The 13718-nt window shown below is 38.0% G+C and overlaps 3 protein-coding genes across 3 annotated transcripts; all 3 read left to right on the top strand.

Annotated features, from left to right (window-relative positions):
• Positions 1-209: 209 nt before the first annotated feature.
• On the top strand, positions 210-1379 carry LOC146632869 (odorant receptor 131-2-like). Its single transcript, XM_085354752.1, has 2 exons — positions 210-359; positions 615-1379. The coding sequence occupies exons 1-2, from the start codon at positions 210-212 to the stop codon at positions 1377-1379; spliced, it is 915 nt and encodes a 304-aa protein (XP_085210878.1).
• A 6468-nt stretch (positions 1380-7847) lies between these two features.
• LOC146632868 (odorant receptor 131-2-like) lies at positions 7848-9918 on the top strand. Its single transcript, XM_085353579.1, has 3 exons — positions 7848-7997; positions 8394-9178; positions 9567-9918. The coding sequence occupies exons 1-3, from the start codon at positions 7848-7850 to the stop codon at positions 9916-9918; spliced, it is 1287 nt and encodes a 428-aa protein (XP_085209705.1).
• Positions 9919-11873: 1955 nt separating this feature from the next.
• Positions 11874-13340, top strand: LOC146632867 (odorant receptor 131-2-like). The gene is made up of 2 exons (XM_085353577.1): positions 11874-12029; positions 12555-13340. The coding sequence occupies exons 1-2, from the start codon at positions 11874-11876 to the stop codon at positions 13338-13340; spliced, it is 942 nt and encodes a 313-aa protein (XP_085209703.1).
• Positions 13341-13718: the final 378 nt, after the last annotated feature.

The raw sequence follows: 13718 nt of genomic DNA, 5'->3' as shown, positions 1-13718 counted from the left end.
CAATTGTCAATCGCTTCTAAAGTGTTTCTGTCACTGCTGGGTTGTTTTGCCACACCAAATAAGTGCAAAGCTTTAACAGGATCTAACAATTACTGATTTAAAAATGATAAAATAATCAATCTTAAAAGATTCATTAAATCTCAGGTAAAGGATTTATTTTGGGTCATTAACATGATATATTTAAAAACATGTTTTTCAGCTTCTAAGAGATGAGCGCTTTGTATACCAATGAGACTGTGGTTGTAAACTATCGAGATGCTTTCCCCAAAGCTATGGTCAAGAATGTGATTGTTGTGGTTCTCTGCATCTCCATTAACTACATCAATGTAGCACTTCTTCAAACTTTCTGCAAACAACAGGTATGACATTTCTTTAATCACATGGAATAAAAAAAAAATGTGTGCAACAATTACATTTTTTTTGTTTTTGAGGAAGTTGTTGGATTGTTTTGTGTGTTTGTTTACCTATTTTTTTTTTATCAGTGTTATTCCAAACAATATGGCTGATGTATTATACAGCAGGTCTTAGTTCCATTATTCACTCATTTTTCTAATGTAAGTACTAATTGCTTTTACTTTTCTTTACTTTTGTGTGATTTTCTTCCCATTCTTTAGATCTTTTACATGAATCCACGCTACATCCTGTTTTTCCACCTGGTACTTAACGATATGATCCAAGTAACACTGACCGTCATACTGTTTATCAGCAGCTACATCTTCTTCCAGATAAATGTCTCTGTCTGTTGTGTGCTCATCCTGCTTGCTCTTTTTGCCACTGAAAACACCCCTCTGAATCTGGCTTGCATGGCAGTGGAGTGCTACATTGCCATCTGCATCCCTCTTCGTCACGTCCAAATCTGCACGGTCAAAAGGACGTTAATGTTGATTGGTTTAATTTGGATGACCAGCATGCTGTCTGTTCTTCCTGATCTCTTCATCACCTTGGCCATAGAACCACTGGATTTCTATAATTCTCGTGTGTTTTGCCTCAGAGAAACAGTCTTTCGAAATCCCCACATCATCAAGAAAAGAGATATCACCTATATAGTCTATCTGGTTATTGTCTGGTTTATTATCTTTTTTACTTACTTCAAAATCCTGTTCACTGCAAAAGCAGCAAGTCAAGATGCTACAAAGGCCAGAAATACAATTATTCTCCATGGTTTTCAGGTGTTGTTGTGTATGTCAATATATGCTGAACCTTTGCTGAGGCAAGTCCTGCAGCAGTGGTTTCCTCAAAATTATTCAGATTCCCTTTTTGCTTGTTATATTCTCTTCCAGATCCTGCCACGAGCAATTAGTCCAATAGTCTATGGAGTAAGAGACCAAACTTACAGGAAGTATCTGAAAAGGTATTTGTTGTGTAAAATGAGTCTCTAGGAAATGCAGACTCATGGAGGCAGATTTGGTTTTTTTAACTTTAAAATTATTACACACAGTTTATTTCACTAATGATATGTAGTGTTGAAGATCAAGATCAATACTATTTTGGAACTTCAGATTACAGATCTAATAATGACACATTAATCTTTATTAGATCTGTCCTCTGCAGTTCATATTTTGAAGTCTCAGCATTAGCCTATTAGATTTTTCAACATATTGTGTGTTACATAGTAAGCCCACCATTTGCAATTTGTATTTTGTATTTCTATTTTCTTTTTTGGTAAGGACTTACATTTCCGTCCACAAGCTATTGTTTAAAAATGTAGATGAAATAAAACAAAAGTTCTATCAGACACTTGATAACCACTTGATATCAGATGTTTTTAGACTGATTTTTAATTCCTGTTTATCTCCATGCAGCTAAATCCTACACAAATGGTTGTGCAATAGAGCAGTTAAATGTAAACTAGAAAGGTTGTTGTACCAAAGATCTAGCTATTAGGCTCTTTCACTGTTGGAGTCACTGTTAGAGATTCTTTTAACAAGTACTCAGATGCAATGAAATAACACTCAGACTCTTCAGCAGTTTAACGTGCACGGGTGAAATCCCATCAGAGATTCACAACTCCTTGGTGCAGTCTGGCTTTATTTATACACATCATGAAGCATACAAAAAAGGAAATATCATCCTTATCTTGTCAAGAAAACAGGTGTGGTTTATCAAAAAACTTCGTGTTCTCTACAAGGTTGTTTCTTACTCTTGGGTGGCGGTTTCCTGCTCCTAACAGATAGTGTGAAGGCAAACAGTGACAATGTGAAGGCAAAGACTGATAGTGTGAAGGCAAACAGTGACAATGTGAAGGCAAAGACTGATAATGTGAAGGCAAACAGTTTCCGTTATAGAGTAGGGAGCCAGCAATTAAAATATGCAGCTGGTTGAGTACAGAACAGAAATATAAACACTCTTAGCTGATTATTATATGAATAATAAAACCTTTAAAAGCAAAAATCTCTTTACAGTCACGGTAAAGGTCACACACACAAACTAAACCCAGTGTGACCTTTATCATCAGTGCCTAATGAAGGCCAATGAGATTGTTTCTCATCGTGTGACTTGCTATCAAAGCACCAGGGACTGCTGAAAATGTCAGTATGTCCCAACAGTCATCGCTGTACAAAGTTAAACCAAGTCAAACATACAAAAAGTTTACTCAAGCAAATGCAATACTTCAATAAGTAAACATGATGCTGGGTGTTACAGTCACTTACAAATGCCAGAATTATTCTTTCTTAACAAAAAAGAACAGGAGAAGAAAAATGCTCCAGAGTCAAATGGGTCATTGGTGGTTGGTGAGAATCAAAAGGTTAAAGTCATAAATTCACAAGAAAAAATATTTTTTCAGAATTTTAAAGACAGAAAATTTCAAGAGAAAAATTCAAATTTATGAGATTTTAAATTTACGAAGGGAAAAAAATGTATGTTGTCTAGAAATGTTTTTCACTAAAAGACTGGATCAACTTCAGGACACTGGTGCAACTGATAAAACTGGGAATACCAATCGAAATTTAGTAATTTAGGTCTTTGAGCGAAACTAATGGAACATGCATTCTTCCTAACTGCTAGCAGGAGGTGAGGCACCTGATCCACAAACAGGTCATTCTACTGGGGTGATCTATTGGTGGCCATCTTACATGCTGTTGGCTATCACTGTGGGATTATACTACTTCCCCTTCCTGCTACAGCGCACAGTAGTATTTTGTGTAGCCTGCTTAATTAAAAAATGTTAGATTATTTTTTCCATGGTGTAATATTGACATTACCCAAAGTCGACTCTCTGCTGAACTGGAGTACTGGCTCCACACCCTGAAGAAGCATTGCTAGCCAGGCCCCTGCTGTCAGTGAATTACACGGTAGCTTAGCCACTGTTAACTCTCCCCCAGTAAATTGTCCCAAGCAGCTTCCAGTACGCCACCAACCCATTCCAACCTCAAATACATTTCCCCACTCTGTGACACACCGGCTAAGGAACAAACTCTAGTTATTGGAAAATCTGTTTTGAGAAACATAATGTTAGATGGTAAATGGACTGATTCTTAAAGAGCGCTTTTCTACTCTCCTGGAGTACTCAAAGCGCTCTGTACAACGTACCACATTCACTCAATCACAAAAGCACTTCCTTCTGAGCTTTTCACTGCTTACTAAGTACCATTCATACACAATCATACTCCAGTTGATGCATTGGAGAACAGCTTGGTGTTAATATCTTGCACAAGGATATCTGACATGCAGATTAGGGGGAGCCAAGATCGAACTATTGACCAGTAAACAACCTGCTCTACTTTCTGAGCTACAGCCACCCCATCCAGAGACACCAGCAGCCAGTCACTTGTCTTCCAAGGGCCAAAGCTGGCAACATCAAGGAAACCTGAAACTGGGGGATAAGGATAAATGTAAATTTGGTAAAATAAAATTCATGTTGGCAATAATGACACTGATTACCGTAATCAGAGGTCACTAAGATTAAAATTGAATAAGGGTGAAACCAAATTGATGTTGCACTGTAGTTTTTGCTGTGACATGACATATTAAGCCATCAGTCAAGTACTGACTGTCTGAGGATGATGTTGATATCATAGATAATTTGGAAACTTTTGGGGAAAAACCTGGTCTGTTAGGAGAGACGAGCCTCATCCCACTTTGGACGGGGCACCTCTGGCCAAATTTATTTACATTTATCTGAAAAACTCGTGTTGGGAATCCAAGCCAGGTTTAAGCTGCTTTACTTTTTCAGCAGAGTCCCTCCCTGATAGCAGCCTTCAGTATCAGCTTTTCTTTTTTACAGCTGCCATGACAGAAATTAGCCACAGTTGGTTTTCAACCAATAAATGATTATATATTATATAATCGAGATTAGATGGTGCTGCCACTCTAGGTGGAAAGAGAATTACACTTTATTAATTCTTTTTGTGGAGGTGGACAACAAATAATGCATTTTAAGGTGAAAGTCCATATAATATGCCTGCCATAGGTAGTATTATTAGAAGGCATAGCTGTCACGGCTCTGTGTGCGGGCAGACGGAGAGGAGGATCCAAATGCAGGACTCGGACACTGAAGTGAAACTCAAAAACCTCAGCTTTATTGCTGGTAACAAAACAAAACATGAACTGACACTGAATCACTGGAAACTGAAACACACAGGCAAGTCTGATGGCACGACGCGACACTGAACAAAAACGAACACAGGGCTAATATACACAGGGGAGTAATCAGGGAAGGGAAAACATGAGGGAGACACAGCTGGGAGAGATTAGGGCTAATGAGACAGGGGGAGCGAAGCTGGAAACACTGACATCAAACATGAACATGAACCATCCATCCATCCGCTTCCGCTTATCCTTTTCAGGGTCGCGAGGGGCGCTGGAGCCTATCCCTGCTCTCACAGGGCGAAAGGCGGGGTACACCCTGGACAGGTCGCCAGTCTGTCGCAGGGCATGAACATGAACCTTCAAAGTAAAACAGCAAACAAGACACACTAAACAAAGACACGGATTAGACAGAGAAAGACAGACTAGACACTGAACTAAACCTGCAATAAACATGAGAACACAAAACTAAGAACTAATCCCTGAACAAGAATAACTGAAACATAGATTAATAATAATAATAATAATAATTAACAAAAGCACCACAAGGGAATAAGAAAAGAATCTATAATGCAAAATCACACCAAAACATGAGAACTTAAAATACTGGGTCAAAACTGACCATGACAATAGCAGACATTTTTATTACTATACTATGGATGATACAGAGCTTTATCCAATTTCCTGCCTAAAAACGTCAGATAGAACTAAAGTTATTGTACTCTGTCCTAAAAATCCTAGAAACAGCTACCAGCTAGCTACTGCGGATGGCATTACCTTGGCCTCCATTAATACTTATCTTCAAGAAATCTTCAGTTGATCTAAAATGCAAGAGAACTGACAGGCACTATATTGGCTTCTCTTCACTGACTTCCTGTTATATCCAGAATTGAATTTAAAATAATTTTCCTTCTTGAATAACTAGGGCCAATCTTATCTTAAAGACCTGATACAACCATATCACCCCAATAGAGCACATCTCTCTCAGACTGCAGGCTTACTTCTGGTTCCTACGATATTTAAAAGTAGAATGGGAGACAGAGTCTTCAGCTTTCAGGGCCCTCTTCTTTATGAGGCTTCCCGTGATGCACTGATCATTTCCTCTTCTCTCAGCTTTTTTCACTTACTGTGTTTACACACCATTCTGCATTTAACCTCTTTCATAGTAGAAAGAGAATGGAAATGAATTGAAAAAGATGATGCTTGTAAAGATGTTTATGGAAAAATCAGCATACTGCTCACACGACTCATCACCCTAGTAGCCCTGATGAGTTTACAGTCTCACACCTGCATTACATCTGCATCTGAACTAATAATTCTGAATCCTTGAAGGACCTCACACCAAACTTCATATAAAATCTGATGTCATGCTGCTGTAGTGATCTAAATGCATAAATGCAGGTAGGCACAACATGGCTTGGAATGTTTTAGTATACAAATTAATTACTGAAGTACTTCAGTGCAAATATGTTTTAAAAGCTTGTAACTGTGCTCTTGGACTTTGTTCAGACATAGCTGACATGTTAGCCAATGTTGAATGTCTTGAGCTCCACGTAACTATGAAATGCTACACCTTTTATTGGTGTATTTTCTTGATAAAACGTTAATATGATGTTTTTCTTTCTGTTGCAGGACACATTATACTTTTTGTAAGGCTTTTATCCATAATTCCAGCAAACAGTTTGAGTGTGCTGGATGAAGTAATCTTTCATTTAATAAAATGTTAATAACATAACCATGCTGTTTTAGAAAAAGCAAAATAAATTGTAAAGCACATTATTAGTTTTCGTTTGCCAAATTATGATTATTGACCTGCTGTTTCTAACCACAGGAATTGGTCCACAGAAATGGCAGATAAAGTCCAGTGTGCCAATTCAAATTTGTGCACAAAAACAGTTTGCTAATTGCCAAGAAAACATTTTTAAACAAAATTCTAAAATATTTGTGTTTTCTTGTTTTTATGACAGGTGTTCTAATAAATTTATAAGAATCAAACATGCAATGCTAACCATATTGATACAGCAACCCATGTTTGTAAATGGAGCATCTTGTCCTGTGCACACACACAAGGAATCCCAGGACACCATAAACCTGTATAAGATTATCTGCTGCATTATGTCGGTGTTTAGATGCAATCAGGTAAGTACCACCTCCAACTACATTTTGCTTTTAACTATATTCTGACACCATTGTCATGATGTATATGCAAATGTACATTATATAGGCCTGTTTGATCTCTTCTTGAAAACTGCAGCTATTTACAAATGATATTGTTTTTAAATGTGTAAAACAGGGTTTTCAGCTGATAACACACTAACATGTTAAAAGAGATGTACATTAATTTACACTTCAGTTTAGAAAAGTTTAGAAAAAATGTAGATGAAAAAATAATCAAAATTAAATTATATAGTCCTTTCCATCATCATACTTCAGTTGAATGTTAAAATTATAGTTATTATATAGATATATTTACTCTTTGCTTCAGAGGTTATGCAAGTCAGGCTTCCTTTTTCTTACTGCACGGTCTTTCAAAGATTATAAGTAAAAAACTCATATACAACACAAGCTCTGCGATGTAAAACAACATGAGGGAAAGAGCAATGCCTCATGTGTGCCTGTTTTGTGAACTTTGATCAGCCCTAAATGTTCATGTATGTTTATTTTTTATTTTAAATTATAAAATTGTCTCTGGTGTTTTTAGTATTATTAATATTACCAGTATTATCATGATGATTACCTTTTCAAAGTAACTTTACCATAAGGGGCCAATACCTGCAACTCAACAAGGGCTCTTTAATTTTCTTTAAATTGTGTGTTTTTTTTATTTTTCCTTTTTGAATTTCTCTAACATTTTTCTCACAATGTTGTTTTTTGTAGCTAGAACGTCATCTTTTACAGTGATGAATTCATAACTTGTAGGGATGTCATGATAGCCTTGATATTTAAAAGTGACATAATGATAAAATGATGAAATTATGATAGCATTGTAAGTAAATGTGTAACTGGTTAATGAATATGAATATATATTAATATAGAAGCAAATCACAGCAACAGTTGTCCCAAGCTCCTCATGTAAAGCTTTTCTAGACTGATGGTTGCAGACTTTTTCACCATCTCAGTGAACTTGTACTGAGATGTACTTGTCAGTTAATGCGTTTGCCAAAAGGACAAAGTGCCACTTTTACCACTCGAATCACAAATTTAAAATCTTTAAAATCTTTATTTTCATGCACTTGTGAATTACTCAGTGGAAATGTGACGGAAATATTACTTATTACTTAAAAATATAATATTTATTGTTTCTTTTCAGCTGTCAAGAGATGAATGCATCATCTGGCAATGTGACTGTAGTCTTACAGTATCGAGACTCATTTGCTAAAGCTGTGACCAAGAATTTGATTGTCGCGTTCCTTGGCATCTCCATCGGCTACATCAATGCCAACCTCATTCACACGTTCTGCAAACACCAGGTTTTGTAGTCTTTCTTTCATGACCACTTATGTAATCAGGCATGAAACTTTAAACAGGAAAGTCCCAGTGAAATCCGATCGCTTTAGCAGGATGACCTGTACAAAGTTGAAATCATACAAAATCAAAACTAATCTGGAGACACAACCAGTGTGTCAAAGCATCAGTGCTAAATGACATCTCACGCATAATGATGAGATGCAACCAGTATCTGTGGAAACGGTGTCTACATGTCTCTTAAGAAATTGCACCATTTGACGATATCCATCCTTTTCTACTGCTTGTGGTTGTAGGGGCACTATTCAAAGCAAAGATGCCTTGCCTTTCAAAATTGAAAAATTTAAACGTGTTGCCTAAACAGAATTGTTTTCCAACATTGTCTTTCTATACCTCTCCAGATTTTCTACAAGAATCCCAGATATGTCCTCTTTATTCACCTGGTGATCAATGACATGGTCCAAGTGATGCTGACTGCCATCCTGTTCATCATCAGCTACACCATCTACAAACTCAATGTCTCCGTCTGCTGCATCTTTATGTTGCTTGCTCTCTTCACCACTGAAAATTCCCCTCTGAACCTGGCTTGCATGGCAGTGGAGTGCTACATAGCCATCTGTTTCCCCTTGCGTCATGTTCAGATTTGCACTGTCCAAAGAACTTTAATCTTGATTAGTTTAATTTGGATGATCACAACATTGTCTGTCCTTCCTGATCTATTCATCACCTTCGCCACAGAACCCCTGGATTTTTTTCATTCTCGTGTGTTTTGTCTCAGAAACACTGTCTTTCCACATCCCCTCATCATCCAGAAGAGGGATATTACATATGGAGTGTTTCTAGTTATAGTTTGGGTTACTATCATTTACACGTACCTAAAGATCCTATTCACTGCCAAAACAGCAAGCAAAGATACCAAGAAAGCCAAAAACACAATCCTCCTGCACGGGTTTCAGCTGCTGCTGTGCATGGCAACATATGCAGCTCCCCACTTAACAAATGCTCTGCAGAAATGGTTTCCTACAAATTACACTGATTCCCTCTTTGTGATCTATGTTACAGTTCAAATACTGCCACGATCCATCAGCCCCATTATCTACGGCATTCGTGACAAGACCTTTAGGAAGTTCTTGAAAGGGAATCTGTTGTGTAAAATCACCGTACATAAATCAGACAATCAAAATAGGTAAAAGTGAATGTCCTGGCCCCTATACCTCTGTTCAGTTCATTCAGTCATGTAAGTTGAAATGAACATCTAATAAAAATCTCGAGAGCTTGATTAGTCTTATATATTAATTGGTATTGTTATATATTTATGGTTTTTATATTGTTAATTTGTGTATGTTGCGGGGCGTGGTCGGCCGCAGCAGGGAAGGTGGACGCATCTGCAATACATCGCAATCACACCTCACCGGGTTAAAATCTGTGCTCTGCCTGCTGTTGTTGTAGAAGTGTTCAGCTGCACAGCTGGAAAGCTGCAGCTGTGTATGTAACATGACAGTAACCGATAAATAAAAGAATAAAGATGCTGGAAAGAATGTTCATGCTGTTGGGTCTGCTGTGGTTATTTACAGTGGTGCTGAAACCCAGGATGGGGAACGGGGCCACCAAAGGGAGGCGGGGGTGAAAATGGCGGCCCAAATGGTTCCCGTACCAGGTGAGCCTGCTCAGCTGGAGGGCAAGGCGTGCGACAGCCCCACCAAGCCTGAGGTCGCCGTTCTGGCCAGACCGGCCTCACCTCCACCAGAAGCCGGCGCACCAATTGATCATGCGTGCTGGACGTCAGCCCAACATGCTGTTTCCGCCTGCCACTTGCCCAACCTCCAGACCAGCTTCTCCGACGCCGCTCGATCCACGGACAGCCACCTGAACGCACACCTCCCAGTCACTGTGCCAGGTGCCAGTGGGGCCAACGGTCCGGGCTGATTCCCTCTCCCACTCGCAGAGAAAGGGAGTAGGTTCGACTGGATGGTTCCCGGCCTCAGTTGGGCGATAGGGGTGCGTGGTCTGAGCAGGGAAGGCAGACGCGCCTGCGCAGCATCGCAATCATACCTTGCCAGCTTAAAATCTGTACTCTGCCTGCTATTGATGTTGCTTTAGAAGTGTTCAGCTGCACAGCTGGAAAGCTGCAGCTCTGTATGTAACGAGACAGCAACCGGTGAATGAAAGAATAAAGATGCTGGAAAGCATGTTCATGTCGTTGTGGGCATTTACAGTGTATAGTACTGTATGTGCAGATGATAAGTATAATTATTCAGTTATCTTGTTTAAGGAACTTTTAACTGGATTTAAAAGCTTGTGTAATTGTAAACAATTTTATGTTTGTTTTTGTAAATACCTTTTTCTTTTTTCACTTAATTTGAATCCATGCTTCAAATTTCCATGTTCTTTTGATAAGCAGCATAATTTTATTTATATTTAGCAATAATTAAAATCCTTTATCAGAGAGCTTTTGTAAAATCTGTTGAAATTAAAATTTTTGCATGAGGTACAGTTAAGTACTCCTTTAGGGTGCAAACAGTGAAAAATGTATTTGCAGCACTTGGAACATTTTGTGATGAGCAACAACTGCTGTGGATCATTTAGGACATATATGTATGTTTAGTCTTTAAAGCTGAAGCCACTAAACATGTCTAATGTCAAGAAAAAAGTTTGTGTACTTATCAGAATTTATGCACTGATTAGCTATCTGGTGCAAGTTAATTATAAGCAAAGGAAATCTGGCTTAAATAGCCCAGACTAGAAATGTAAGTGAACTCTATGCTGACGACCTTTCCAAAAGCTGCCTTTAGTTACATGCATGAGGAGAAAGAATTAGTTTTGGCTGTAGAGAAGTCCATCCATCCATCCATTCGCTTCCGCTTATCCTTTTCAGGGTTGCGGTGGGAGGAAGCCGGAGTACCCGGAGAGAACCCACGCCAACACGGGGAGAACATGCAAACTCCACACAGAAAGACCCCGGCCTGATGTTGGAATTGAACTCAGGACCTTCTTGCTGTGCGGCAACAGTGCTAACCACCGCGCCACCGTGCTGCCCATAGAGAAGTCCTTCCTTTAAATAAATAGTTACTGATGCAAGCACTGATTTCCCTCATTTAAATCAAATACACAAAGTTGTAGTGCTTGTAAGATTACAATTTCAAACACAATGAACATAACTGTATACAGTTTAACCGTGTTTTTAAAAATGTTACAGGTTAAAATATGTCTTGCAGTTAAATTAGAAAAGTTCATTTTGTGTAACAGAATTTACATTTCTACAATAAAAGTGATAAAATTCTGGTGTTCATAACATATCTCACAATATTTTATAGTTCTTTGTGTGAATGATGTAAATGACTCCCCTGCTAGTTAAACCTTTTCGCCATTTGTCCGGTCTTTTATTTCACCCTTCAGCTTTTCTGCAGTAATCCCAGGTTTTTACTTTACATGACATGTTTCGTGTGACCGTGTGGATGTTTGTCATCAGCTACACAATCACAAAAATCCCGGCCTGTTTTATTCTCCTCCTGCTTGTTCTCTTCATGTTAGCTTTGAAGAGAGTAAGAATTTATCTAATGTATAATTTAGAATTATTTTTAAAAATTCTCAGATAAATTGAGGCTTTGGATAAACTGTGCACACAGGTATCACAAATCAACCCCACCCGCCACTGTCCATGTGTACTCACTCTGTATAAAAAGGCTGCTGCAATACCACAATCACATTAGGATCAAAATCCATTCAAGGTCAGTACTGTCATGCTTCACTTCACACTTCTTTTATTGGAAATGAAAAAAGAACCACCACAGAACTGTTCACAATGTAACACTGATCATATTTGCTGTACTTTGCACCGTTGACTGTTTTTTGCCCCTTAAACAGGTTCTTTGGATGCTGATATGAATTTGACACAAGTTGACAGCAATGCAACAATAACTTTGAATTACTGGAACACATTTGTCAAAGCTGTTGGCAAGAATGTGACCGTTGTTGTGTTGGGCATCACCATAAACTACATTAATGCCACCATGATCCACACATTCAACAAGTATCATGTGTGTAAAGTAGGCCTGCTACTCTACATTACCTGTCAAAGAGTTATCATATTTTGTTATCTTTATTATTTTTTATTTTAAGTTGACTTTTTATTTTTTTTGTTTCCAGCTCATGTTCCTTTGGTTCGAACGCTGAGCTTGTCTGCTGTACAAGAATATCATTTAGAAACGCTTGCTGTAGACCTTATTACTTTCAATGTTAGCTTATTTTTGGATATTATTTGGGTGTTTGTAAAACCCTGATTTAGACTGAAACAAACAAACAAAATCTTCTCTGTGCGTATTTTGTTTAACACATTGTTTTTTTTCCTAAAGTCTCTCTACTAACTCAATAATTCGCTTATATGTGATTTATTGTTTCTGTGAGGCAATACTTAATCTAATTTTAATATGTACATGTTTTTACAGTAACGCTTTCTGAAAAAATGTCTTTTTAAATCAACTGTTGTTTTAACCTCTGCCTTTCTTTAACCTTACTCTAAAGATATATTCAACACTAATAATTAATTATGTCATTTAAATCAGATCTTCAAGTTGAACCCTCGCTACATCCTGTTCATCCACTTGGTGTTTAACGATATCATCCAACTGTCAACCAGCATTTCCCTCTTCATCTTCTCGTACGCATTCCACACCATCCACATCGCCCTCTGTTTGTTACTCATCTTGCCGGCGATCTTTACCACACAAAACACTCCTCTTAATATAGCTTTTATGGCAGCAGAGTGTTGTGTTTCTGTCTGCATCCCTCTTCGATACAGCTACATATGTACAGTCAAAAGAACATATATTGTAATTGGAATAATCTGGGCAATAAGTTCACTTTCCATTTTGCCAGATCTGTTCATTCTCTTGGCCGTTGAGTCTTCACAGTTCTTACAGTCGAGAGTGGTCTGCAACAGAGATTCTGTGTTTCGGAGCAGCTATAGTGTAAAGAAGAGGGATGCATCCCACACACTGTTTCTGGTGCTAGTTTCGGTCACACTGTTGTACACTTACTGCCAAATTTTGTTTGTGGCTAGATGTGCTGATTCAGATACTAAAAAAGCAAGAAACACCATCCTGATTCATGGGTTTCAGGTGCTGTTGTGCACAACGGTTTATGTGCAACCTCCGTTAATCAAACTCCTGGTATACTTTTTTCCTGAAGGGCTAAGTGACATAAACTTTGCCACTTTTATTATTAACCAAGTTCTCCCTCGCTTAGGAAGTCCTATAATCTATGGATTACGTGACAAGACTTTCAGAAAGTTCTTGAAAAGGCATTTGTGTGCAGTGAACAACCTTCCAAAGATAATACGGTCGTCATAAAACAGCAATACATATCCAACTCATATACTGATTTTAGATGGGAACATATTTTCAGCATGTCATTTTGTATAACCTCTGCTGTTTTCATAGCTGAACTACATTAAAATATTTAGTGTAAATATAATGTTGTTTAACACAACCAAGGAGGAAGTTGAAAGATTATAAACTCTGCACAAAAGCTTATATGCAATATTATAATTCATTTAAAAGTTTTTAATCAGATAACAGGTCTGTGCATGATGTGTGACATATATTTGGGTGTCCTTGGTCACTGCTGGGTCAGGCCTTGGGTAGCACTAGAGACATGGCACTCATTTCTGAATTGACATTTTTTAGAGAATTTTTTTTAAAATGTGGTTTTCCCTCTTTTTACCTCCA

Source organism: Diplotaxodon limnothrissa, linkage group LG5 (genome assembly GCF_057381915.1).
Source record: "Diplotaxodon limnothrissa isolate DT_005_m linkage group LG5, D_limnothrissa_male_GT1.1, whole genome shotgun sequence".
In the NCBI taxonomy this organism is placed as follows: domain Eukaryota; kingdom Metazoa; phylum Chordata; class Actinopteri; order Cichliformes; family Cichlidae; genus Diplotaxodon; species Diplotaxodon limnothrissa.
Note: the sequence above shows the minus strand (reverse complement) of the source record. Positions and strands in the feature narration are given on the sequence as shown.

Bases quoted from the DNA above. Each gene is read 5' to 3' on its own strand.
- LOC146632869 (XM_085354752.1), top strand. From the start codon at position 210: ATGAGCGCTTTGTATACCAATGAGACTGTGGTTGTAAACTATCGAGAT. The intron at 360-614 runs GTATGACATTTC...CCCATTCTTTAG, and splicing joins AAACTTTCTGCAAACAACAG to ATCTTTTACATGAATCCACG.
- LOC146632868 (XM_085353579.1), top strand. From the start codon at position 7,848: ATGAATGCATCATCTGGCAATGTGACTGTAGTCTTACAGTATCGAGAC. The intron at 7,998-8,393 runs GTTTTGTAGTCT...ATACCTCTCCAG, and splicing joins ACACGTTCTGCAAACACCAG to ATTTTCTACAAGAATCCCAG. The intron at 9,179-9,566 runs GTAAAAGTGAAT...GGTTATTTACAG, and splicing joins AAATCAGACAATCAAAATAG to TGGTGCTGAAACCCAGGATG.
- LOC146632867 (XM_085353577.1), top strand. From the start codon at position 11,874: ATGAATTTGACACAAGTTGACAGCAATGCAACAATAACTTTGAATTAC. The intron at 12,030-12,554 runs GTGTGTAAAGTA...CATTTAAATCAG, and splicing joins ACACATTCAACAAGTATCAT to ATCTTCAAGTTGAACCCTCG.